This window comes from Carassius auratus, unplaced genomic scaffold, assembly GCF_003368295.1.
Source record: "Carassius auratus strain Wakin unplaced genomic scaffold, ASM336829v1 scaf_tig00215868, whole genome shotgun sequence".
Classification (NCBI taxonomy): Eukaryota; Metazoa; Chordata; class Actinopteri; order Cypriniformes; family Cyprinidae; genus Carassius; species Carassius auratus.
This window is the reverse complement of record NW_020528283.1, coordinates 512,395-538,895: the sequence shown is the minus strand read 5'-3', so window position 1 is coordinate 538,895 and position 26,501 is coordinate 512,395. Positions and strand designations below refer to the sequence as shown.

The following is a 26,501-nucleotide window of genomic DNA, read 5'->3' as shown; positions in this document are numbered from 1 at the left end:
CCATGTGCCACTTGAATCACAACACAGTTACACTGGTACTTCACTGATGGATATTTTTTTGTTAATTCATAAACTGTTTTGAACATTTGGCTGTTTCTCCACTTACACGGATACAGCAGGTGTTTCATGCAAGCTACGCTTAACCATGGTTAAGGCACTTTTTTAACCTTAAAGTAGGCTAGGATTATGGTAAGTTTGCTTAAAATAAAATTTACCAGGAGAAATATTTGATGTTGCTAAAAATAACATTATGTTGTGTATGTGGTATAATCACTGATCTATAATGTAGAACATGGTTATATATATATATATATATATATATATATATATATATATATATATATATAGGTCAGTGGGTATAATGCAATGTGTATAATGCAATGTGTTTATGTGGTTTAAGTTTAAAAAACACAATATTTTCCACACAATGTACATTGTTCCTCTAAAGCCCACCCTTCTGAAATGCACAGAGCTCATCGGTCTGAAAAGCAAGGTCTCCTGACATAACACGAGATAAAAGCCGTTACAACTGCATTCATAAAAAAATGTGAAAACTTGAAATACAAACAAACCTTTGTCCATGTATACGCTCGGCCATCATCATACTCTTCCCCATCTGTTTGTTTGCGGATCGCAGTGATCATCAAAGTTTACTGCGTTAGTAAATTGCTAAAGATGTAAATGTACGATGCTTACCAGAATTTCTTTATCGAAATGACAATGTAAATTTGTTTGCATCCACACTGGTGGACATCGCCCACGAACACAGGTACAAGACTCAGCGCAATGAATCAGCGCAATTAAAATACATATTTATGTGAATGTTATGTCATAAAGCGCTTTTAATATTTTTTTTTTTATTTAAGCTTTACCGCGGGTATTTAGTGTTTGACAAATTTACGAGAAAAAAATTAGTAGAAAAAAGTAGTTAACTAGTAGTTAATTCAATTTTGAGCCAAGTCATTGCCAAAAAAGAGGCCTGGACAGATCCTGAAACAGAAATAGACCCGGTGCTTTACAGCCGTAACATAAACACATGCTCCAGAGCGAGCTGCGGGCCACATTGGACCCAGATGACGATGATTCTGAACCGCGGGTGTCGTGGGGCTATCGAGCTCGGGCCGATTATCTGGGGTGTGACCTTTGTGTCCGGTTACACACCACACGTGTTCTGACCTTTGATGTTGTTGTTACTATATTAATAGGTTGTTTGTGAGAGCTACTATTCCCTCCCCCTCATTTCTTACCTTCACTGCTGAACTTTCCCCTAGATCCCATCCCCACACAGACTCTCTCTCTCTCTCCCTCACACACACACAGACACACAGAGGGTCCACTCTGTTAAATGGCCCTGCTGTGGCTGTCCACTGGCCAGTTCTAAAGAGAATTGAGTTCTATGCGTTCACATTCCATTACCAGAGAAGGCCTGGACACTGACTGACTGCTACAAAGGTATGAGCTAAACTTGTTTTGACAATCCTAGCAATCTTTTAAAAGTTAAACGCTTTTTATAATACTTTTTATTAATTCTTTGAGAATTTCTTAATGAAACATGTTAATAATTTAATGTTGGATTTCTATATGACCATGTTTTTTTCTAATGCCTGTGATTCAGTTTAAATTGTGTGTGTGTAGGCCTATGATGATATTAGGCAATGAGAAACATGTTTCTCTAAAGCCTCCCAAAGCTGAATCATAGAAATTGGTTATTTAAACTATATATCTTATTAAGAAATTCGGTATTATGTATGAATGAGTGTTTCACTGTATAGCTTTTAATATCTGACAAGAGAGGCAAATGCACATTTCTCAATGTTTTGGTTGCATCATAATATTGCACACTGATGCCATGTTTGCACACTTTTGATAACCTAATTGTGGCATGGTGTTTCTTTACCTTTGCAGTTGAACACTTACAAAACTCAAGACAAAAAGGAACCATCATCTAATTTTACAAGAAGGCATATGTGAAACCCTCAAAAATGTTATATATGTTGTCAGCTCTTACTCATATAGCCCATTTGAATGCATCATCAAGGTCCACAGAGTGAGAGGGATGCCATCACAAACACCCACCACAGACTGTTCAAGGGAAAACTCTCCTCCAATGGACTCTGAATCAGCAAGCACCTCCACAGGAAATGAGAAAATTTCCCTATCAATGACTAGTGATCCCATTGACCAGTCAGAATGCACAGAAGAAGCTGTTTCCAAAACCAGTGAGTCAGATAGGCCCAAATTTGGTTCCAGTGTTCAGGCTAAAGAGAGACTAAAGTTTATTCTGGGAGCTTCTGAGGATAATTCCTCCGATGATGAGACTTTGGTTATGGGCCAGACCCCCAAACCTCAGCCCAACAGCACAGAGACACCTAATGTACTACCAAACACGTCATCAGAAGTGCTGCCACCCCCGAATCCATCAGCAAGTTTGAGGTGAGCATCCTTAGAGATGTTTTATTGTTGTTCTTGTGTGTGCACAAGGTTTTAAAGAGTTAGTTCACCCAGATAGCAAATTTATGTAATTAATAACTTACCCTCATGTTGTTTTAAACCCGTAAAACAGTTATCCTCAAATCTGGCTCGCGAGATCCAGTTTCCTGCAGAGTTTAGCTCTGACTCTAATTAAACCGACCCTTTTGCTATTTTTGAACCAAAATGTATTTTTGATGCTTGAAAATATTCTAACAGACCCTCTGATGTCACATGGAACTAACCCTTTAAGCTGCAAATGTGCTGCTGACATGACATGAAGGTTTTAAAGCCACTGACAAACAGCAACAAAATTAACAATCTGAGTAGAAATGTGTTTGCATTATAATGTGTTTGCATTATTTATAAAATAAAAGAGTGAAAAAATACATTTGCAGGGCAACTATTTTAACTTAACTTAAACTTAAAACCTTTACATTTCTTTTAAAAATTATTTTTCATAAACTCAGATATGAGCTCTGGTCTTAAATGCAGTGTGAAATTAATTCAGATTTTTTTCTCTTGGGCCTTAACGTGACCCACTTTTTAGTTATAATAGTTTAATTTGCTGTCTAGTCTTGAGATTTGCTACCAAAAGAGGACGCTGTACACCACATGAAAGAGTCGAAAGTTAAACGGGACAGAGCGTTGGACCTGAAATACAGCCATATGGCCATTCTCAGTGATCACATGACCTGTTAAAGTGACATGCCGTACATTTCTGTACTATTAATGGAAGCAAAGCTCCTGATGTCGACTTTCAAAGACTTTCTCGTTGCGTTTCAGTGTTTTCTTTTAGAACGTTTCCAGAGACAAAATACCCTAGACATATATTTAGGGATGTGTTGGGTCAAGATGTTTTGATGAGGTCCCCGGCTTTTAGTGAGCTATCCTGTTGACATAGGCTCAGTTGGGTGGACTCAAAACCAATGGATAGAGGTTGCACATTAATTTTGTTTTCCCCCACAGTGGAAGTAAAACTTAACAGGAAAAAGGTAAGGTCATTATTTTGGTGACATTTGTCTACACAGATCTTTTCTTGTGGTGACATTTGCTGAGACAGCTCTGTTTTTGGCTATAGCAGGGGTGTCAAACTCAATTCCTTGAGGGCCAGAGCCATGCATAGTTTAGATTCAACAAAATTTAAACACACCTGATCCAACTAATCAAGTTTTTCAGGCTTATTTGAAAGCTACATGGTATGTGTGTTGAAGCAGGGTAGGAACAAAACTCTGCATGGTTCAGGCCCTCCAGGAATTGAGTTTGACACCCCTGGGTTATAGTGATCATAATGTAAACAAGCATCTGTTATTATATTCAGCAGTTGGCTAAAATGCAATCTACAAATTAAAACTCTTATCAAATATGCATTAAACATGGTTAGATTTGCACTTTATTTGCACAACTATTTGCACAGTGTGTGGGTAATAACCCTTCAGAAACTTATTGTAATTTAACAGGTATTTTGAAAGGAAGTTTACTCTTTTTGCATTTATTTCTCTGGAGAGAAACCAAAAAACAATGAACAATGAATTACCAAGAATGTTTTTCTTAAACATGCAGTGGTGAAGTGAGGTCCTCGTTGACTTGGGGGAGGGGACATGAGAGGGCAAAAGAGGAAAAGGGAGGGAACATAAAATGTTTTAGATGTTTGTTTTTTTTCTTGTCCTGCACTATCATCTGATTCTTCGCCATGGACAGTGAAGGAGGGCAAGAACTCAACTGGTTTCAGTGCCTCAAGAGGTTGGTGCCAAACCAAACATGCATTTAGTTCATTCTGTCCTCTAGAACCTCCCGTTTGTAAGTGTACACTATGTTCTTGACGAGGGTAGTACACTGGAAGTATAAAAGGGGTGTGGTTTGTGTTGTTGTTCCTAGCAGTGTAGCATAACACAGCAGCTCGCGAGTTTATCTTAACTGCACAGTAGTGTTAGAAAAGAGTTTCGGAATGCAGAATTTAGATTGCTGGATTTCGCTGAAATGCACAACACAATACAGACTGTTTAAACGGTGCATGAAGGGTTACATAATGTAACCTGCATGATGATGTTAGCATGTGTCTCTTTAAATTCATATACTTGTAAAAGCTCAGAAAGTGGATAACATATGAGATCTGGAGTGATAATGGCAATGTTTGAAAGGTTCTCCGGATGCTACATGCAGTTCTTCAGATAACAATATAAACAAATGCAACTGCTCATCGTTTGTGTACCGTTTATGCTGGTTATGAAGTCTAAGAATGCATACCTGTCAAAAGGATTGTCGACAAGGATAATAAAATCTTTAGGTACTTTTCATTTTTATGTGCACTCATGAGCAGTGCATTAGTTATAAATTATTTAAAATCTAAAAAGTTTGTATAGGTACCATATTGTGTTTGAGGCAATATTAGAGATTTTTTTTAAATCAGTGTGTCAGTATTGGATATTTATTTGGACATGCTCTGATCCCTTATATTTATATTTAGATGACATTTGCTACCATTTAACACTCAATTAAAGCACTTACCCAAATGTAATTTTATTGATTTATTTATTTTATTTTTATAGTATACATATTTAAATTTGAAAGTATTTAAAATCATTGATTTCTGATTTTAGTGTGTTATTTTGGAATTAATTTAGACAAAATAGTATATAATTTTGATCATCATGATTTTGGCTAATTTTAGTCATTGTGATATTGGTCTTATTGATGTTGTTAATATTAATATTGACGTTGTGTTAATTGAATGCTAATATTGACACATTCTCTATATGCTATGCTATGCTATATCTCTATTTGCTTTAAAAGGTAACATGCAACATGTCTTGCATTTAGTTATTGAGTGATATTTTTTCAAGTGACACATTTAAAAGACAGAAGTCAGCATCTCAGAGTTTTGTTTTCCACTGATGCCTGCAGAAAATGAAGTCTGATCCTGCAGGAGATCTGCAATTCTCTTCTTATTTTAAGCTGTCACCTTGGCATACAGGAAGCAGTATTGTAAGCTGCATGTCACTTTTTTGTCTTCTGTATTCCACCTTTCCCATATGAAACAAAAATATATTGCAGTATATTGGAAAATATCATGTAATATATTAGGCATATATTCTTATATATATTTATTTTTTCCAATATATTGCAATATATTGAAGGCGGCAATCATTTGTATATTTTGCAATATATTATATAATATATGTATCATCAATATATTATTAAATGTATTTAAATATATAAAATATTAGAAAATAAAAAGGGAAAATAATATATTACAATATATCACAATATAGTTTAAGAAATATATTGGTAAATATATTTTCCTTTCGTAAGGGTTTACTGTACATTCATTGCATTACATTCACATTTGCATGAAGACATGGGTCTGTGACTTAAAATGTGAAGTTAGCTGTAGTTCTACAGTTCAGGGGTTAGTTAATGGTCAGTCTGTAGCCTTTATGATAACACATTAAGCTGTGATTGGCTGATTTGCTTGTGGGAGCATTTATATAGCACACTTGGACAGAGGTGGAGAGTACAGAGGCCAGATCAGATTTGATGGATTCTTACCTCGTATGTTTGTTTTTGTATTGTTTGATGACTGAATATGCTAAATATTGGCTGAAATGGTGCTTTATTGATGTTTCTCATAAAGGCTTAAATAAAAGTAATTCGTTATTGGAGTCATAACCAGCTTACTTTTTAAAATTCACTGTAAATGGCAATAATTACATTTATATATATATATATTTTGTGTCTATAGGCCTAGCATGTCAGGCCCCCACCTGCTGAAAACAGGCAAAGAACACAGGAAGATGGACGCGCCCAGAGATTTCACTGTTGCCTCCCCAGCTGAGTTTGTCACTCGCTTTGGGGGAAACCACATTATAGACAAGGTTAAAGTTGTGCCTTCGTGTGTGTGTTTCACATACAGGAACAGTAAAAAAAAAAAAAAAAAACAGATTTTAAGATTTGTTTGCTCATGTAGTCTTTTTCATCTCTCTCATGTTAGGTGCTGATTGCTAACAATGGCATTGCTGCAGTTAAGTGCATGCGTTCAATTCGACGCTGGTCCTATGAAATGTTCCGTAATGAGAGGATCATTCGCTTTGTGGTGATGGTCACACCCGAAGACTTGAAAGCCAATGCAGGTTCACAGATAAGAAAAATATTGTTCAATTTGCAGTATTTTTTTTTTGTGCAATTTTTTTTTTGTGTGAATATTTTATATAATATGACATTTATTATTATTTAATTTGATCTCGTTTTACTTTATTTCATAAATATTTGGTTCTGGACATTTTCAATTTTGATATATTTTAGAAATTGTCTAAATTTCCCTGTGTTCTTATCTAGAATACATTAAAATGGCTGATCACTATGTGCCAGTCCCTGGTGGCCCAAATAACAACAACTATGCCAATGTTGAGATGATTGTGGACATAGCTAAAAGGATTCCAGTGCAGGTATGGCCTGTCCAAAATCTGTCTCAATGATGTGTGTTTGCCATCATTACTAATAATGGGCTTCTCTTCTTATAAGGCCGTTTGGGCTGGATGGGGTCATGCTTCTGAAAACCCCAAACTTCCAGAGCTTCTCCATAAATCAGGGATATCTTTCTTAGGTATTTCATCTCATTATATAGAACCTGTTTAGACAGCTTAGCCTTGCTAGTTGAGGTCAAAGAGGGTTGATGGAGTTGTCTTTTTCAGGACCTTCCAGTAAAGCCATGTGGGCATTAGGAGACAAGGTGGCATCTTCCATTGTAGCTCAGAGCGCAGACATCCCCACCCTGCCCTGGAGCGGAACCGGTGAGAGATACTATTCACAACATGAGCTGTTGCTAGGGTATTTGTGATGTCTTCATCCCTCTTTGTCTTTTTTTCAGGTCTGAGGGTTGAATGGACAGAAGAAGAACAAAGACATGGCTGTGTAATCAGTGTTCCACCTGAACTTTATGTGCAGGGCTGTGTTAAAGACGTGGACGAGGGCCTAGTGGTGTGTGTTCACTACAGAATCGGTTACGGGATACATACAGCTTTGATTTCGTTTATCCTGCTGATTTGGTGATTTCATGTGGTTAGAGTGCAGAAAAGATTGGCTACCCTGTGGTAATCAAAGCATCAGGGGGAGGTGGTGGGAAAGGCATCAGAAAAGTGGACAGCTCCGAAGACTTTCCTAACTTTTTCAGACAGGTACACACTACACAGTGCTTTACTTTGATATGACTTCATTATTTTGTGTAGTTAGTTTCGGATTGATTACGTAGTACTATGATGTGTTTGTTCTTCACTACAGGTGCAGGCTGAGGTGCCTGGTTCACCCATTTTCATCATGCAGCTAGCTGAACATGCACACCACCTGGAGGTGCAGATTCTGGCTGACCAGTACGGTAACGCTATCTCTCTGTTCGGCAGAGACTGTTCCATCCAGCGCCGCCACCAAAAGATCATAGAAGAAGCTCCTGCTACCATTGTCTCCACCACCACTTTCGAGCAAATGGAGCGGGTGAGACACAAATCTATGAATATATTGTGGTCATGTTGCCTTTGGCCATTCATAAGCTGTTGAATTGGGCTGTAAAGGTCACACCATAGGCTTAGTAACTATTAGTTGTTTTGTAACTAACTCTGAAATATATTTGGTTGCACCATTTGTTCTTAAGGCAGAATTTAGCTAAAATGCATAATTTGAATTACAGCGTTCAAATTTGTGAGCAGAAGTATACTTGCAGAATACATTCAGATACTTTAATTGAAATTAACGAGCAATAAATAAATACTGATACATTTTTATTTATTTATTTAGATTTGACATGCACAACATGGAGTGATGCACACTAATGTGCGCTATTTAGAGTTTGAGTTTTAATGACCATTCATGATATTTTTGTGAATTTTATTATTTATTTGATTACATCTCTGCCTTTGGTTTTGGGAACTATTCCATAATGACGTTGATATTGGCATGCACAATTTATTTTCTGCTCTGTGCGTCAGTATGCAGTGCGTCTGGCTAAAATGGTGGGCTATGTAAGTGCTGGTACAGTGGAGTATCTGTTCACCGAGGATGGTAGTTTCCACTTCCTGGAGCTGAATCCACGGCTCCAGGTGGAACATCCCTGCACTGAGATGATTGCTGATGTTAACCTTCCTGCTGCACAGTTACAGGTAAAGCAAAGTACAGCTATTAGGAGGAAAAGGACTCGGAAGCATTGGGTGTATGAGTTTTTGTTCTGTTTTGGTTTAATGAAGATATGAGATTCTCACTGCAGTGTTGCAGGATCGACTCTATATATGTTTTGTTTCATATTTTATTATGGTTGTTGTTAAAATATATAAATATAATTCTCAAATGCTGATCATAAACTGTTCCTTCTGTACCTTCTCCATGTAGATAGCGATGGGGATCCCTCTTTACAGAATTAAGGATATCCGCGTCCTCTTTGGTGAAACTCCCTGGGGAGACACACCTATTAACTTTGAATCTCCAGAATGCATCCCCTGTCCACGAGGACATGTCATAGCTGCACGCATCACCAGTGAGAACCCAGATGAAGTGAGCAGTTGTCAACTTTAATAATAATAAATAATAAATAATAATAAATATTTTATAAGAAGCAAATCAACACATTAATATTATTTCTGCTGCTGAGTTTTTACCATCACAGTAATAAATTGCATTCAAAATGGAAAGTAATTTTAAATTGTAATATTTCACAGTATTACTGTTCTTGCCATTTTCGATTAAATAAGTGCTTGAATGGTGAGCTTAAAAGACTTTCTTTCAAAATCTTTAAATCTTACTGATCCCTAACTTTTTTTGTAAGTTTAATCATGCAAGTATCTTAAAACAATTGTCTGATAATACAAAACTTAATATTGCTTGTCTAAATTAATTCATTAGTATCATTTTAGTAACTCCTGCTTAATTACAGTATCTTTTTAGGTGTTTTTAAAAGCTTTGATTTAATGCAATAGGCTTTGAAGGCTTCTACAGCAGTTTATTGCATGATTCATTTCTTTGTCATTTTTTGTTCTCATAAGGGCTTTAAACCAAGCTCAGGCACAGTTCAGGAGCTGAACTTCCGTAGCAGTAAGAACGTGTGGGGTTACTTCAGTGTAGGAGCAACCGGAGGCCTACATGAGTTTGCAGACTCTCAGTTTGGACATTGTTTCTCCTGGGGCGAGAACCGAGAAGAGGCCATCTCGTGAGTTCCTGGAGACAATCAATAGATGCTTGTGTCTTTTCTTCTTTGCTCCTTGAAAAAAAAAAAATAGACAGATAGCTCTGTTTTTTGTAGAAGATTAATGAATGAGGTCTTTGTTCCAATGGCCTGCAGGAACATGGTGGTAGCCATGAAGGAGCTGTCAATCAGAGGAGATTTCAGGACCACGGTGGAGTACCTCATTAAGCTACTGGAGACCGAGAGTTTTAGAAACAATGACATCGATACTGGCTGGCTGGATCACCTTATTGCAGAGAAAGTCCAGGTCAGACCCAAACCTGGGAAGTGAATTGTCCCAGATCAAGACAGAGTCTCTCTAGGAACTTTGTTCTACTTTCCTCTAATTTGAAATAAACTTTGAAGCCATTTAAAGTGTTTTATGTTGTTTCATCGTATGTTTCTTCTAGGTGGAAAGGCCAGACACCATGTTAGGTGTGGTATGCGGTGCTCTACAAGTTGCTGATGCAAGTTTTAGAGAGAGCATGTCTGACTTCCTGCATTCCCTAGAAAGGTATTTCCTCTACTTGGGCGCTCCAGCATATAAGGCATTGAAAACCTAAAGAAACCAATGTATTGCACAGCATTCTGTGTTTTTTAATGCATTTCTGGATGTTTCAGGGGTCAGGTGTTGCCTGCTGCTAGTCTAGTCAACACAGTCAGTGTTGATCTGATCTATGATGGAGTCAAATACTGCCTACAGGTAACAAAAAAAAAAACAGTGAAATCCCTTTGACCATCTTTCCGTTTACCATGGACAGACATGAATCTATTTGTTTGTTTCTGTGGTACAGGTGGCCCGCCAGTCGCCCACCACGTATATTATCATAATGAATGATTCAGATATTGAAGTTGATGTCCATAGGCTCAGTGATGGCGGTCTGCTACTTTCCTATGGTGGCAGCAGCTACACAACCTACATGAAAGAGGAGATTGACAGGTTAGAGAAGAAGAGAAGAGGTTTTGTACTGGATACCAAAGTGTACTTTCTTGTGTATCAACTAATGTTTATTTGGCCGTTTGTCATGTGATGTATAGCTACCGCATCACAGTGGGGAACAAAACGTGTGTGTTTGAGAAGGAGCGAGACCCTACGGTGCTCAGGTCGCCCTCTGCTGGCAAGCTGTTGCAGTATGTAGTCGATGACGGTTCTCATGTTCTGGCTACCCAGCCTTATGCTGAAATTGAGGTAAGGATGAGACCAAGCATTTTACATTCCTAGGTGGCAGTTTCTCTTTATATAATGCACTTTTTTAATATACTGCATTAGGACCATATGTGCTGTTGGGAACAGTTATAAATTACTTAATTTTGCTGTCTTTTCACAGGTTATGAAGATGGTGATGACCCTGCATGTCCAGCATTCCGGCTGCATTCACTTTTTAAAAAGATCAGGAACAGTATTAGAGCCTGGGTGTGTAGTGGCCCGAATGGACCTGGATGACCCCAGCTGTATTCACCCGGTGATGCATCTTCCAAAAATCGCATTGAAATCAGCTGGTTAGAAGTAAAAAAAGAAAAGTGTTGTCCGTTCTGTAAAAAGATGTAGCTTAATTTGGCTAGATATCTAATGAATGAGTGTAATTCATTCATGCTGTAGTGTCCAAATACTATTTGAGGACACACTTTTTGCTTTGTTACTGGTTTAATTTATAGACGCACTGCCATCTGATGAGAAATATGAATTCTTGGTTTACTGCCTCAGGTAAAGCCAAATACAGAGCCATTACCATCCCAGGAAACTTTACCTGTTGCAGGGGAGAGGCTTCACCAAGTGTTCCACAGTGTTCTGGAGAACCTGGTGAAAATCATGGATGGATACTGTCTGCCAGAGCCATACTTCAGTCAAAAAGTCAGAACATTGATGCAATGATCAGACTCAAAGCGGCATAAAAAGTGTGCAATCCAGTCTGTTAACTATCCATATGTGGTTACAGCTGAAGAAGTGGCTCGACACACTGATGAAGACACTTCGGGATCCATCTCTACCTCTTCTTGAACTGCAGGAGATTATGACCAGCGTGGCAGGACGTATACCAGGGACTGTGGAGAAGGCCATTCGAAAGGTCATGGCACAGTATGCCAGTAACATTACCTCCGTGCTCTGTCAGTTCCCCAGCCAAAGAGTGAGTGATGCAATTGATATACTTATCTGGAAACACAGACACAGCCAGTTTTACATAGTTGACTCCCTTACGAAAGGAAAATATATTTACCAATATATTTCTTAAAATATATTGTGATATATTGTAATATATTATTTTCCCTTTTTATTTTCTAATATTTTACATATTTGAATACATTTAATAATATATTGATTGATACAAATGATTGCCGCTTTCAATATATTGCAATATATTGGAAAAAAAATAAATATATATAAGAATATATGCCTAATATATTACATGATATTTTCCAATATACTGCAATATATTTTTGTTTCATAAGGGCTCAAGTGTAACTCATAAGTCTTTAGCAGTTTTTGGAACCATCATCAAATTAATTAAAAGAAATACATTTAGTTAGCTGATCTACAAATATGTTTTACTTGACAGATTCTTAGAAATGATGCTGTTGTGGCAAAAAAAAAATTTAATCAGTTTTCAATCGACACTTCCAGATAGCAAATATACTTGACAGTCATGCTGCTATGCTTCAGAGGAAAGCAGACCGAGAGGTTTTCTTCATGAACACTCAAAGCATTGTGCAACTGGTGCAAAGGTAAGAAATGCCTGATGACTCGCACAGACCTGCCTCTGCTTAAGATAACCAAAGACTTCTCTCTTAACTAGAAAATGGCAATATGCACCTGTTTTACTTTATTCTTAGGTACCGAAGTGGCATTAGGGGGTATATGAAATCAGTTGTGATGGATCTGCTGCGACGGTACCTTCAGGTGGAGATGCAATTTCAGCAAGGTAAATGTCTCAGTGTATTCCTGATACTACTGTCACAGCAGAGCAAACGGAAGATAATTTCAGAAGTTTTACCTTTCTTATATATATATATATATATATATATATATATATATATATATATATATATATATATATATATAAAATTCTGTCTTTCCCTTGACAGCTCATTATGATAAATGCGTCATCAACCTAAGAGAGCAGTATAAACCTGACATGACTCCAGTACTGGAGTCCATCTTCTCCCATGCTCAGGTCTCCAAGAAGAACATTTTAGTCACCATGCTTATAGTAAGATCATTTCCGAAATACTTAGCAGTGCTTATTGATATTATTAAGTTGTGGCTTTGAGTAGATTCTTCTCATTCATTATGAAAACAGTGACAGAATGTTTAAGTAGGAGTAACTTAATTCAGTTTGATTTCATTGATACAAACTGTGCTCATTTAATTTATAATACAACTGATTTTTTTTTTTCAGGACCAGCTCTGTGGCCGAGACCCAATGCTTGCTGATGAGCTCATGGTCATTTTAAATGAGCTCACACAGCTCAGTAAAATGGAAAACTCTAAAGTAGCACTTCGGGCCAGACAGGTATGAACATCAGGGGTTGTGAACTTTGAAATCTGTGTTAATGTTGACTCTGTTCAGAATAAGTAGCATACTACTGTACGGTACTATTTTATAAGTATGTAGACTATACTGTTCACTACTTGTGTATACACAAGTGTTTTCGACTTTAATAATGTGACACTGAAGACTTGAGTTATGGCTGCTGAAATTTCAGAAAATAGTAAACTGCTATTTTAACTTGTAATATTTCACAATATAATTTTTTTTACTGCATTTTGATTAAATAAATGCAGCGTTGGTGAGCCTTTTTTCAAAAACATTTAACAAAACTGGTAGCGTATACTGTGGAAAGTATATACATAAGATGACCTACAACATTTTCCAAAATGTTCCATTTCCAGTATAGGAATGTATAGCTTTTTTTTAAACTAGTATATGATTGGACAACTAAAAGTTACATTTTACACATAATTGAAAAACAAAATTTTATGAAAACAGAATGTCACTCTAAATGCAACATGGCCATAACAACTCATAATGTTTCTTTAGGTGTTGATCGCCTCTCAATTGCCCTCATATGAGCTCAGACATAACCAGGTGGAATCCATCTTTTTATCGGCTATTGATATGTATGGGCATCAGTTCTGTCCCGAGAACCTCAAGGTAAAGCAGCAGCAATTCTTTTGTCTTCACCACTTTAACACCTTTTATATATATGATGATTTAAATCCTGCATTTGCAGAAACTCATCCTGTCCGAAACCTCTATCTTCGACGTCTTGCCCAGTTTCTTTTACCACAACAATCGAGTGGTTTGCATGGCCGCCTTAGAGGTCAGTAATGCCTGACCTTTTCTTCCCAAACGTTAGTGATATGTTGTGAAGACTTTCCAATGTATCGTGTGGGAAATCCTTAGGTGTACGTACAGAGGGGATATATAGCATATGAGCTGAACAGCCTTCAGCATCATCAGCTTCAGGATGGAACATGTGCAGTGGATTTCCAGTTCATGTTACCATCATCCCACCCCAACAGGTATAGCAGCAACCGCATGTAGATTCTTTGTATTCTGAATAGGGCTTACACATTTGATCCAGATTCTGGGATTGTTGTGACTAACCTTTTTTGTATAGAGAAGCTTTTTGGTATGATATTTATGAAATGTAGTTCATTTCTGAGGTGCTTAACAGACCACACTGTTTATGTAATAGAATAACAATACAATTTAACCTGGATATATAGTACAACTATTTTCTTTGACATTGTTTTCTGTGTATCTCTCCTCTGAAAGAGAGACTTCTCTGAGCCAGTCCATAGCCAAATCCACGTAATATGCTCTTTATTTATTAGCATCTCTTTAATAAAGTAATATATAACAGAGTGCACAAAAACAGATTGTCTTACACTCCTAACTTCCCACTTTGGGCTAAAGCCTGGTTTGGGTTTCCCTTACTAAGTTATACTGGGAGATGGTATTGAGCACAGGGGAAATCTGATTTCATACCATCACTCTGAGGAGTTTCAAGTGATTGATCAACATGTTTTGAGTATGAAAGAAAAAGGTACATTAGATTGCATTTGCTTTTATACATTATTGTAGGTATTAATTCTTTGAAATAGACACTGAATCATTTTAAATCATATAAATCACTGAATAATACAAGTCGACATGAAATTAAAATGGACCCTGTTTACTCTGCTAAACATTACAGGTCTCATAATGTGAATGATTCATCAAACGACAAAAGTTTTGTCTTTTTCGTTTTTTTTTTTCCGTTTTTCATCAAAATGTAATATTCAGAAATATGTCACATTATGGAAGTAAAATGGGTTGTGAACACCTTTAAAGCATCACTATATAAAATCTTCAGCTTTATAAAAATGTTTACTGTTCAAAAATCTCTTCAAAAAGTCAAAGCAGATTGGTCAATCACACGAGTCACGTTAACTGGGGTGTTCTGTATACAAATGGCATATTAAGGATTGTAGCTTTCTCATGAAATGCAAAAAGTGATTCCCTAACAGTTCCATTTGCTAATTATTTTTCACTGAAGTTTTTTAAGCTAATGATAAATATTGATTAAAATCTATTTCGATTTTTTTTTATATAGAGAAATATTCCTAGTAAGATTGTTTTTAACATAATCATGATAGAAAGAGATCCAAAGTTAGAGGATGATGATCCCATGCTAACAACTCACCTGCTCTCATTTCAGAGGGAGCAGTCCTACTTTGAACAGGTAGAGTACAGCATCTGTTTAATGACTTGAAGAAAAGTAGCCTTAAAGGGTAGTCCTTTTATTTGGATTCAATGGCTCAGATCATTTTTTCAATTTATTGGGTAATTCTAAAATCGCAAATTGGCCTTAAAGGTGCTGTTTGTAGGATTGACACCGAGTGATTATACTACATATTGCAGTCCAAATTCAAAATATAAGATTTTTTTTCACCTTGTCCCTCCTCAGATTTGACATGCACAGCAGGTTAACGACACAAACAGGAACGAGGTGCCGAAATTCAATTGGGTAAACTCGCAGTGGATGAGTTTCACAAACCAAAACGAAGCTTCAGGCCAAGAAAGCACATTTTTAAAGGAGAATAACTGACTGTAGCATTCTTTTTTAGATAAACAATTATGATAACTTAGCATGTTTCGTAAATATCTGCACACAAATATTTTTATGCTTTAGTAGAGTCAAAATCTTACACACGGCACCTTTAAATATGCTGCCAGTCAACACAGTCTAAAAAATGTGGAATACATTTACCAATCCATTCCTGAACTCTTGCCCGTTTAATTTAGATGATCCACGTTATCCAATTTCAATGAAGCTGAGACTATAGAAAATGTTTACTGAGTATTTTGCTTTTTCCATTCAGCACAAGCAGTGCAATTAGTTTATCCTTTTTGTCCATAACTGGTATCCACAATTCTCTTCTTTTGACGGTTTGCACTCACACACACACAATCCTCTCCCCGCTCAGGTTGTCTGCTCCTGTGAATGGTTCAGGAGAGTTTCAAACAATGCGTCGTCAGGGCAGTGATCTCTTCCTGGAGGGGGCACTGTCGCCCCCCTGTCAGAGGATGGGAGCCATGGTTGCTTTCCATAGTTTTGACCACTTCAAAAGGTGCCTTCACTTTTTTTCTTCTTATAAATGCAGATCTTGATTAAATGGTTAACAAAATGGTTTGATTGTATTGTAGGTGTTTTGATGAAGTTATCTGCCGCTTTGCGGATCCGCTCTGTGAGAGCTCTCTGTTCTCTGAAGGCTGTTCCACATTCTGTGATGGGGAGAGTTGCAAGGTCAGAGTTAGGAGAAGAAACCAACATTAATATTGATTTGACATTATTTACTCAGCCTCATGCTATTCCAAACCAAAAAGATTTTACTTTTTCTGTGAAACAATATTTAGTTAATGGTCTGTCTCTTTTTCAGAACATGAAGGAAAACCCCATACACATCATAAATGTGTCAATCAAACAAGCAGACACTGAGGACGATGATGCTTTAGTCAGAGCTTTCACTGCCTTTGCTCACTCTAAAGTAAGTATTTTAAAGACTTGTCCTTTTAGCTGTGTGTGCTGCTCCATGACTTGACTCTTTTTGTGCCTAATTTCAGAAAACTCTACTCTATGAGTATGGAATCAGAAGAATGACATTTTTAGTTGCACAAAAGGTGAATGCTCAGATACAAAAATGACTGCCATTTCCAAAATATATTGTCAATCAGAAAAAGTTTAAGATGATAAATGCTAAAATAATAAATCTTTGCCGTCAGCGGGAGTTCCCGAAGTACTTCACGTTCAGGGCCAGAGATGAAGTAAGTGATGCATGTGTGGATTTGATCACTTAAAAATGTACATCATAGAGTAACAACTGAAGATTATGCTTTTCCCCCCCTCTTTAGTTCCGTGAAGACAGAATCTACCGTAACCTGGAGCCTGCTCTGGCCTTCCAGCTTGAGCTGAATCGCATGCGTAACTTTGATCTGACGGCCGTTCCTTGCGCCCATCACAGGATGCAACTGTACTTGGGTGCTGCTCACGTGGAGGAGGGTGCAGAGGTCACAGATTATCGCTTCTTTATCAGAGCTATCATTCGGCACTCTGATCTCATCACAAAGGTAACTGATGTCACTACTAGACAGTTTGGAATCCTGTATTATATTTAATCCCCAATTATTCAAAAGTCATGTGATTACATTAGTCTAGCTGTAGACCATCATAAATTCATGCTTAAATGTCCCTTGGCATAAATTGTGAAATAATTTACTATACTGCACAGATTTTTTACACTGACATTTTTCTTGTTTATTGTACACTAGCATTGATATTAGATTTGTAAGATTAAGAAATATATATTTTTTTGCGGTTTCATTAGCCATAACTCATATCAAACAATCTTAAAGAAACCGTTCTGATATGCTGATTTGGTGCTGAAGAAACATTTATTATTATCAGTGTTGTATTGTGATATTTTTGTGAAAACTGTGATTCATTGTGCTTTGTTGAAAAAAATCTAGAAAATGTTAAAGAACAGCATTTATTTTTTTAAATAGAATATTTTTTTTTCAATTCTTGCAGAATAAAAGTATTAATTTCTTTAAAAAAATTTAAATAAAAAATAAACTTACTGATCCAAACTTTTTAATGCTAGTATATATGTAACCCTGGACTACAAAACCAGTCTTAAGTCTCTGGGGTATATTTTTAGCAATAGCCAAAAAAAACATTGTATGGGTCAAAATGATCGCTTATTCTTTTTTTGCCAAAAATCATTAGGATATTAAGTAAATATCATGTTCCTTGAAGATATTTTGTACATTTCCTACCATAAATTTATCAAAACTTAATTTTAGATTAGTAATATGCATTGCTAATAGCTTTATTTGGACAACTTCAAAGGTGATTTTCTCAGTTTTTAGATTTTTTTGCATCCTCAGATTCCAGATTTTCAAATAGTTGTATCTTGGCCAAATATTGTCCGACCCTAACAAACATCATTGGAAAGATTATTTATTCAGCTTTCAGATGATGTATAAGTCTAAATTTTGAAAAATTGACAATTAAGACTTGTTTTGTGGTCCATGGTTTCATAGTATATTGGTGTACGTTATGTTTCAAATTGCTTCCAAGTTCCACTTGTTTCAGACTTGGCAATAGAAAGTAAGTGACAATATAATAAAAATTTTATACTGCATAAATTTTAAATGCAAAACCAGAAATCCAAAGTTCTTATTTCATATAAAAACTAGTAGTTTGTTGATGGGTATTTCTAAATGGCTTATATTTTATAAAAAGCTTTTTTTTTTAAAGTGACAGTGACATACAGCCAAGTATGATGACCCATACTCAGAATTCGTGCTCTGTATTTAACCCATCCAAAGTGCACACACAAAGCAGTGAACACACACACACACAGTGAACACACACCCGGAGCAGTGGGCAGCCATTTATGCTGTGGTGCCCGGGGAGCAGTTGGGGATTCAGTACCTTGCTCAAGGGCACTTAAGTCATGGTATTACCGGCCCAAGACTCGAACCCACAACCTTAGGGTTAGGAGTCAAAACCACTAGGCCACGACTTCCCCACAACTTCCTTTAATTCTTTTCACTCTGTCTGCAGGAGGCCTCGTTTGAGTACCTGCAGAATGAGGGCGAGAGGCTGTTGCTGGAGGCGATGGATGAGCTTGAGGTGGCCTTCAGTAACATATCCACTCGTACTGACTGCAATCACATCTTCCTCAATTTTGTACCCACTGTTATTATGGACCCTTCAAAGGTTAGATTCAGAAACATGAAAATGTATTATCCTAGCTACTAGTTTTCCCGAGCTATGTATTTTTCTGGGACGTTCTGTCTTCTTTTCCTACAGATAGAAGAGTCCGTTCGCTCAATGGTGATGCGGTACGGTATTCGTTTGTGGAAGTTGCGTGTTCTCCAGGCTGAGCTGAAGATCAGCATCCGCCTCACCACCAGTGGAGATGTCATTCCCATCCGCCTCTTTCTCAGCAATGAGTCCGGCTATTATTTGGACATCAGCCTATACAAGGAGGTCACTGACCCCTCCACTGGACAGGTACAGCCCACATTTACCAGATTATGATTATAGCAAATGACACGAGTAGTCAAGGAGGAATAAAAATGTGAAAACTCTTTATTTTTTAGAGAGTGAAAGACTGCTAAGCCACAACACAGGGTAATGAGTGTGGCTACAGGGCAGCTAGCACAAGCAATGGCTAATTCAAAGTCGTGTATGTGCTTTCATCTCTTTTTTTTATGTGCTCCAAAGTGCATTTGCATTTCCTTTTGCCAACTGCCGCATTAGCCGGACCATCTTAAAAAATTGCAAAGACGCCAATTTTTTATACTTGCAGTTGTTGTCGGACTTCATTCCTGATCTGAAATGTGTTATTTGAATACAATCATGAGAATTTTAGTATTTCCCCTATTCAAGTAGATAGAAGCTGTACTTGCATTACTGTAAACCAATAATTTACTTATAATAATTTACTGTATGTCCGGCAGGTGATACTTTGATGTTGAACAATTCTAGACAATTCTTTTCAATTCCTTTTTCATAAGGGTTAAGGATGCAGATTAAAAAAAATATATTTACTTGCATGTATTCATGTTCTGCAGATAATGTTCCAGTCATATGGAGAAAAACAAGGTCCACTGCACGGCATGCTAATCAACACACCATATGTCACAAAAGATTTACTGCAGTCCAAACGCTTCCAGGCTCAGACCCTTGGCACTACATATGTCTATGACTTCCCTGAAATGTTCAGACAGGTGAGATGATTCATTTAAGATTAAACCTGTTCTCAGTATGATTGTGGCGGCCTTGTTTTTGGGATGTATTGTTGGATTGACATTAGCCAATTATCTTTTTTTTTTTTTTTTTCTTCTGTTGTCAGGCTTTGTTTAAGCTTTGGGGACCAGGTGACAGCTACCCTAAAGACGTGTTGATGTGTAATGAGCTGGTCCTTGATTCTCAGGGGAGACTTGTGCAGATGAACAGGCTACCAGGAGACAATGAGGTGCATCAGTGAATTCTCAAAATATTCATTAAGGGATTTTCTCTTAGGCAGTGTGTACACTCTGTCGCACAGTACTAATTCTCTATGGATTGTAGAGGAACGCTCTTCATCAGTCAGACTAATGCAACTGGTTTACTAACTTTTTCTCTGCAATGAAGTAAATGGATTAGCTGTATGGATTAGCTGTATGTAAATCATTTGTTTGTTTGTCCTCCCTTTCCAGATTGGTATGGTGGCTTTCCGTATGAAAATGAAGACTCCAGAGTACCCAGAGGGCAGAGACATCATTGTGATCTGTAATGATATTACTCACATGATTGGCTCATTTGGGCCTCAGGAGGATCAGCTTTTTTTCCGGGCTTCTGAGCTGGCCAGAGAAGAGGGGATTCCACGCATCTACATTGCAGCCAATAGTGGAGCTCGAATCGGCCTGGCGGAGGAGATCCGCCACATGTTTCAGGTGGCTTGGATCGACCCAGATGACCCTTATAAGGTGACCGAATGCTACTAAAGAGTTACTGTGCAATCAAATTGAGTTTTTCCAGTAGGAATATGCGAGATGGGCATATTTTCTTGTAATATATCACTAATGTTTTTGCACCTTTAAAGTGCAAAATAAAACCACTGAATCTGAGTCTGAATGACTCTTGGGTTTTAATTTTACAAATCATGATTGATGCATTTCTGCTTTGTTTTTCAAGTTTTTGTTCAAGTCCAAATATTCTGTTTTGCCCCTGCAGGGCTTTAAGTACCTGTATCTGACGCCTCAGGACTACACTCGCATCAGTTCCTCTAATTCTGTCCACTGTCACCATGTAGAGGAGGGAGGCGAGTCCAGGCAAGCCAACTGGTTTTAGCATGCACAGAAAGACCAATACCCAAACACCTCTCTTTTCAGCTCTCATGTGTTCAAATATTGTCTCAGGTACATCATCACAGACATCATAGGGAAGGTAGATGGTCTTGGAGTGGAGAATCTGAGGGGTTCTGGCACCATAGCTGGAGAAACTTCACAGGCTTATAAGGAAATCATCACCATAAGCATGGTGAGACCTAACATTATACCAATAATCTTATCAGACATTTTACAGTGTGCCAGGAAATGAAATTCCAATGTTTATTCTTTATGCAATGTAAAATATTGGTAATCAAGTAACCATTCTGTGTTCCTCTAGGTCACATGTCGTGCTATAGGAATTGGTGCGTATCTGGTACGTCTAGGACAAAGAGTAATTCAAGTGGAAAACTCCCATATCATCCTGACTGGGGCTGGGGCACTAAACAAGGTGTGGTGTTTCCTTTATTCCTGAGGATGGAAGAAATCCACTTTAATTCAGTGATTAAAGTCTTAAATTCTTTAATTCTGTATTTCTTTATAAGGTGCTGGGTCGTGAAGTCTACACCTCCAATAACCAGCTGGGAGGGGTTCAGATCATGCACAACAATGGAGTGACGCACACCATCGTGCCAGATGACTTTGAAGGGGTGTTAACTATTCTACAGTGGCTATCCTACATGCCAAAGGTGGTCTCTTCTTGTCCAGTTCCTATTTATCCCCAAAATAATATTAATAAAAACTGAAATTATAGTTTATAAGTATAAGCAAATGAAACTTAGTTTTGCCTTTTTTATTGTGTCCTTTTTTTCATAACAATCAGGCAATTTATCCCTACAAACTTTTCAGCTTCACAGTATTGAAAATTGGCTGGGGAATGGGTTTTAACTTCATAGTCGTCTTGAAGTTTTGTGCATTTTTATTTTATGTGTGTGTATATAATGTGTCTGTGTGTGTTTTTGTTAGATTAAATAACATAAAGCACTACTGGTGTTTGCTGTTATAATTTAGAGCAATCAAAGTCCGGTCCCAATAATGCCTCCCACTGATCCAGTTGAGAGAGAGATCGATTTTGTTCCCACAAAAGCCCCCTATGATCCTCGCTGGCTGCTGTGTGGACGACCCCATCCCAGTAAGAATCACATTATCCACACAATCTGTTCTGAACATTTCAGTAGATACCATCGACCTGTCTGCATGGGAGCTTCGGCTGATATTGAATTGAATTTGTGTTGGCAGCTGTAAAGGAAGCATGGCAGAGTGGATTCTTTGACCATGGTACGTTTATGGAGGTGATGGCTACCTGGGCTCAGACAGTGGTGGTGGGCCGAGCCAGGTAAGAGACCGAACATTATTTGATTTAACTGAAGGAGTATTCTGAGACTGACTGTGAGTGTCCTACAGGCTCGGTGGGATTCCTCTTGGTGTCATTGCCGTTGAGACCCGTACAGTTGAGGTTACCATTCCAGCAGATCCAGCTTACTTGGACTCAGAGGCCAAGGTCAGAGTCCTGACACTATGAACGTTTTAGACCCTGACTGTGGGTCTATTGTGGGATCTGTGCTAAGAGCTCTGTGTGTTTGCTGTTAGTATATCCTATTGATTGTTATCAGTATGGAGATGAAGTGTCTTTTCTGCCTCAGATCTATCAGCAGGCTGGTCAAGTGTGGTTCCCAGATTCTGCGTATAAAACAGCTCAGGCTATTGAGGATTTCAACCGGGAGAAACTTCCACTTATGGTGTTTGCCAACTGGAGAGGCTTCTCCGGAGGCATGAAAGGTATATACAGTAGCTGACTTATATTTGAGTTTGGATTTTAATTTACCTTACTGTAAAACAGTTTGGAGTCAGTAAGACTTTTTTTTTTTTAAAAGAAAGAAACTATTCCGCAAAGATTGTTAAAGTCTATTTTGAATAAATTATGTTCTTTTGAACTTTCTTTTCATCAGATAATCTTTCATGATTTCCTCAAACATATTAAGCAGCACAGCCACTTTCATCATTGATAATAAGAAATGTTTCTTAAGCGTATTAAAAAGATTTTTGAAGGGTCATGTGGCGCAGAAGATTGGAATAAGGGCTGCTGAGAAGTCAAAGTCAGGAATAAATTACATTTTAAAATGCATTAAAATAAAAAGCAGCTATTTTCAATTCTGTTAAATTATGTGAAATAATGTTTCACAATATTATTTATACTGTATTTTTGACCAAATAAATACAGCTTTGGTGAGTGCATGAGACTTCATCAGAAAAATTCAAATAAAATCTTGAACAGAAGTATATCTACAGTATTCAATGGGTTTTTTCTTTCAACATGAATGCTTTGTGTCAGATATGTATGACCAGGTGCTAAAGTTTGGTTCTTACATTGTGGATGCCCTGCGAGAGTTCAGCCAGCCTGTACTAGTTTACATCCCTCCCCACGCTGAGCTGAGAGGAGGATCATGGGTCGTGATCGACCCAACTATAAACCTTCAGCACATGGAGCTCTACGCAGATCGAGAAAGCAGGTGAGCATGTCGACACAACTACTCTTCTAAATCTTTCTGCCCACTGAATATGATCGCTCACCTCAGTTCATGTTTCCTCTTCAGAGGGGGTGTTCTGGAGGCTGAGGGCACAGTGGAGATAAAGTTCAGGAAGAAAGACCTGCTAAAGACCATGCATAGGATTGACGCTGTGTGTTCCCGCCTGGCGGAGCAGCTAGGTGCAGCATTTAATCTCACTTGAACACAATTTCCAGGGAATCTTTACCTGTGACACATGGTTTACTGTTGTACTCCACGTAGGCACCCCAGAGTTACCGAGCCAGGAGCGTAAAGACTTGGAGGCCAAACTGAAGTCTAGAGAGGAGTTCCTTCTTCCCATCTACCACCAGGTAGCGGTGCAGTTTGTGGACCTTCATGACACTCCAGGAAGGATGCAGGAAAAGGGTGTCATCACGGTAAAAGGAAATCCATTTTTTAGGCACATAAGTCTCCATATGTCACCTTTTATGAAGACAACTTTTTCCAAAGCTGTGGATCACATCAAAGACACATGCGAGAAATCTACTGGTTTTAAAACTGAGTGGCCATTGTGCTTATCACTTAATAAAATTTTCCCAGGACATCCTGGACTGGAAGAACGCTAGGTCATTCTTTTACTGGCGTCTGCGGCGACTGCTGTTGGAGGAGGTGGTGAAGGGGGAGATCATGCAGGCCAACCAAGATCTGAGCAACGGACACATACAGTCCATGTTACGCCGCTGGTTTGTGGAGACGGAAGGGACTGTGAAAGTAAGGAAACTTAATTCATGTATATAGGAAAACAAAAATGTGAAGATTTCCATTTTTCTTTTTTTTTAATGAAATCAATAATCATTAATAGAATCAGACATAGGGTTTGAAACGATTTGCCAAGAAGAAAATAACAGTTATTTTAAGAAAAGAAAACTGTTAAAAGTAGTTTATAGTGAAGCTGAAATAAAATATAAGTATGTTGACTTGGACACTAATAGAAATAAGTTTAAGTATTACAATTTCTAGAAAAATGTACTTTAACTGTATCTTGACATGATTTACTAGTATCTGCAAACTTGATCAAGAAAAGCTGATTTTTATTCCATCTAAGGTGTTTGTTTGATTCTTCCAGGCATATCTATGGGACAATAACAAAGTGGTGGTGGATTGGCTGGAAAACCATCTGTCACAGCAGGACGGAACGCGCTCTGTCGTCAGAGAGAACATTAAATGCTTAAAGAGGGACTATGCTCTCAAGCACGTTCGCAGGTAATTCACAGTAATACTGGAAAATATGACTACAATTCAAAAGAGCTCTTTATCGTTTTAAAATGTATTTTATTCCTGGGATGAAATAAATCAAAGATGAATTTCAACAGCTACAATATTACTACAGTGTCACATTATCAATGTTTCAAACAATTGTGATGCATATTATTTGTTAAATTGTGGAACATTTTTAGGATTCTTTGATGAACAGAAAGTTTAACAGCATTAATTTAAAATGTAATTGTTTTCATAACAATGGGGGGGGGGGGGGGGCAAAAAAAGAAGCAAAAATTCAAAGCTTTGCATCCAAAATATCTGTTTTGAGATTAATTCTAACATTACTTGAACTCAAATTTAACAAAACGTCAAATTGAAGTCACTAGTCGTATAAGTAAAACCTTTTTTACTTCTTTATCCACAAAGTGATTTTCTCATGGACTTGTCCTGCATTATATGTTTAGCTTGGTCCAAGCCAACCCAGAAGTGACCTTGGACTGCATCATCCACATGGCACAGAACATCACACCCTCACAGAGAGCCAAAGTCTGCCACCTGCTGGCCACCTTGGACAACTCCACCACAAGCTGATCACATCCATGCCATTTAAATAAACTTAACACAGAGAAATGATTTTCGGATGTGTTATTAAATAATAGTGCTTTAAAACTTTAAAACAATATATATATTTTTAATTTTTTTTTTTTTTTTTTTCAAAAAGGACGGTTTTGGTCTGTTCTTTGGATCTACACCTTGGTCAGTTGCCAACGAACAATTTTAAAAGCGATCATATAGTCCACCTGTTCATCTTACTGCACAGTTACTGTTGGTTTGAATCACAGTGACCATGTTAGGATGAACCTTTTTTCACATGAGCACCAGACCTTTTCCTTAAACTCTCTCTCTCAAGAGAGGGAAAGCAGTATATAGTATTTATCTGTTCATGTTTGTGCCTTTGTGTCGAGTTAACCGACTGATGAATGTATAATAAGAGGACAAGACTGAATATTAGATGATTTTAGGGAATCACCGATGCTTGAGAGCACATTCATGCTGTGTAGCACTTCCTCAGGAATATATGCAATATTAATTAAGCAGAACAAACTATTAAATCTCTATTACTAAAGTGAAGTAAAAGTATTCCACCTACATAATCACTGTTATTCTTGATAATAACTTGATTTTCTGATAACATACAGTAGTTATGAACAAACATTGCATTGTAATATGTACTTTATTGCTTAGATAATTGTTAATGTACAGTTTGTCATTCGTTTTTCTGTTTATATTGAATGTACATTAATCTGCTTAGTGTTAAATATATTACCTAAGTGACAGTTGTTATAAAAGTGTTATCAATATCAGGGCCACTGTATATTTGAATGGCTTGAAATTCAGGTGTTTGTATAGTTTATATCACATGACTGCAGGTAATTCTTCGGTTCATATAAAAACAGTCATACAGTATATGCTGGTTCTATGAATGGATAAATGTGTGTATCTACTGGTGCTGCACTGTACTCGACTGTTAATTCTGATTAAAGACGACTTCTTGATCAGATGTAATGCCTTTAATCGATTTTGTGTGTTTTTAGAATTTATACTGTAATCAGATTAATCCTAGAGCCGACAAGTGACGGACTTTATTGACTGTTTTTCAGGATGTTTCAAAATAAATTAATAATTATGCAT

At 37.4% G+C, this 26,501-nt stretch overlaps 1 protein-coding gene across 7 annotated transcripts; it reads left to right on the top strand.

The window, feature by feature from the left end:
- Positions 1–1,305: 1,305 nt before the first annotated feature.
- acacb (acetyl-CoA carboxylase beta) lies at positions 1,306–26,501 on the top strand. Of its 7 annotated transcripts, none has more exons than XM_026261439.1 (55): positions 1,306–1,452; positions 1,906–2,433; positions 6,212–6,344; positions 6,461–6,599; positions 6,805–6,914; positions 6,991–7,072; positions 7,161–7,259; positions 7,337–7,446; positions 7,533–7,643; positions 7,747–7,956; positions 8,448–8,618; positions 8,845–9,006; positions 9,495–9,658; positions 9,791–9,941; positions 10,084–10,187; positions 10,295–10,376; positions 10,468–10,613; positions 10,712–10,862; positions 11,002–11,136; positions 11,379–11,525; positions 11,611–11,799; positions 12,294–12,394; positions 12,503–12,591; positions 12,755–12,879; positions 13,069–13,182; positions 13,711–13,824; positions 13,904–13,993; positions 14,077–14,195; positions 14,452–14,487; positions 15,377–15,400; positions 16,146–16,289; positions 16,366–16,465; positions 16,599–16,706; positions 16,783–16,839; positions 16,942–16,983; positions 17,071–17,286; positions 18,788–18,943; positions 19,037–19,240; positions 19,804–19,959; positions 20,085–20,207; positions 20,431–20,700; positions 20,948–21,045; positions 21,133–21,253; positions 21,383–21,493; positions 21,588–21,731; positions 22,054–22,174; positions 22,282–22,378; positions 22,447–22,543; positions 22,686–22,821; positions 23,375–23,552; positions 23,637–23,749; positions 23,832–23,986; positions 24,150–24,320; positions 24,676–24,812; positions 25,274–26,501. In XM_026261439.1, exons 2-55 carry the CDS (start codon positions 2,057–2,059, stop codon positions 25,398–25,400), a joined length of 7,167 nt encoding a protein of 2,388 aa, XP_026117224.1. In that variant the 5' UTR covers positions 1,306–1,452; positions 1,906–2,056; the 3' UTR covers positions 25,401–26,501. The 7 variants fall into 7 exon arrangements, with proteins under 7 accessions (XP_026117224.1, XP_026117225.1, XP_026117226.1 ...); XM_026261444.1 differs by lacking the exons at positions 1,306–1,452; positions 1,906–2,433 and adding exons at positions 3,183–3,464; positions 4,171–4,212; XM_026261440.1 differs by lacking the exon at positions 14,452–14,487.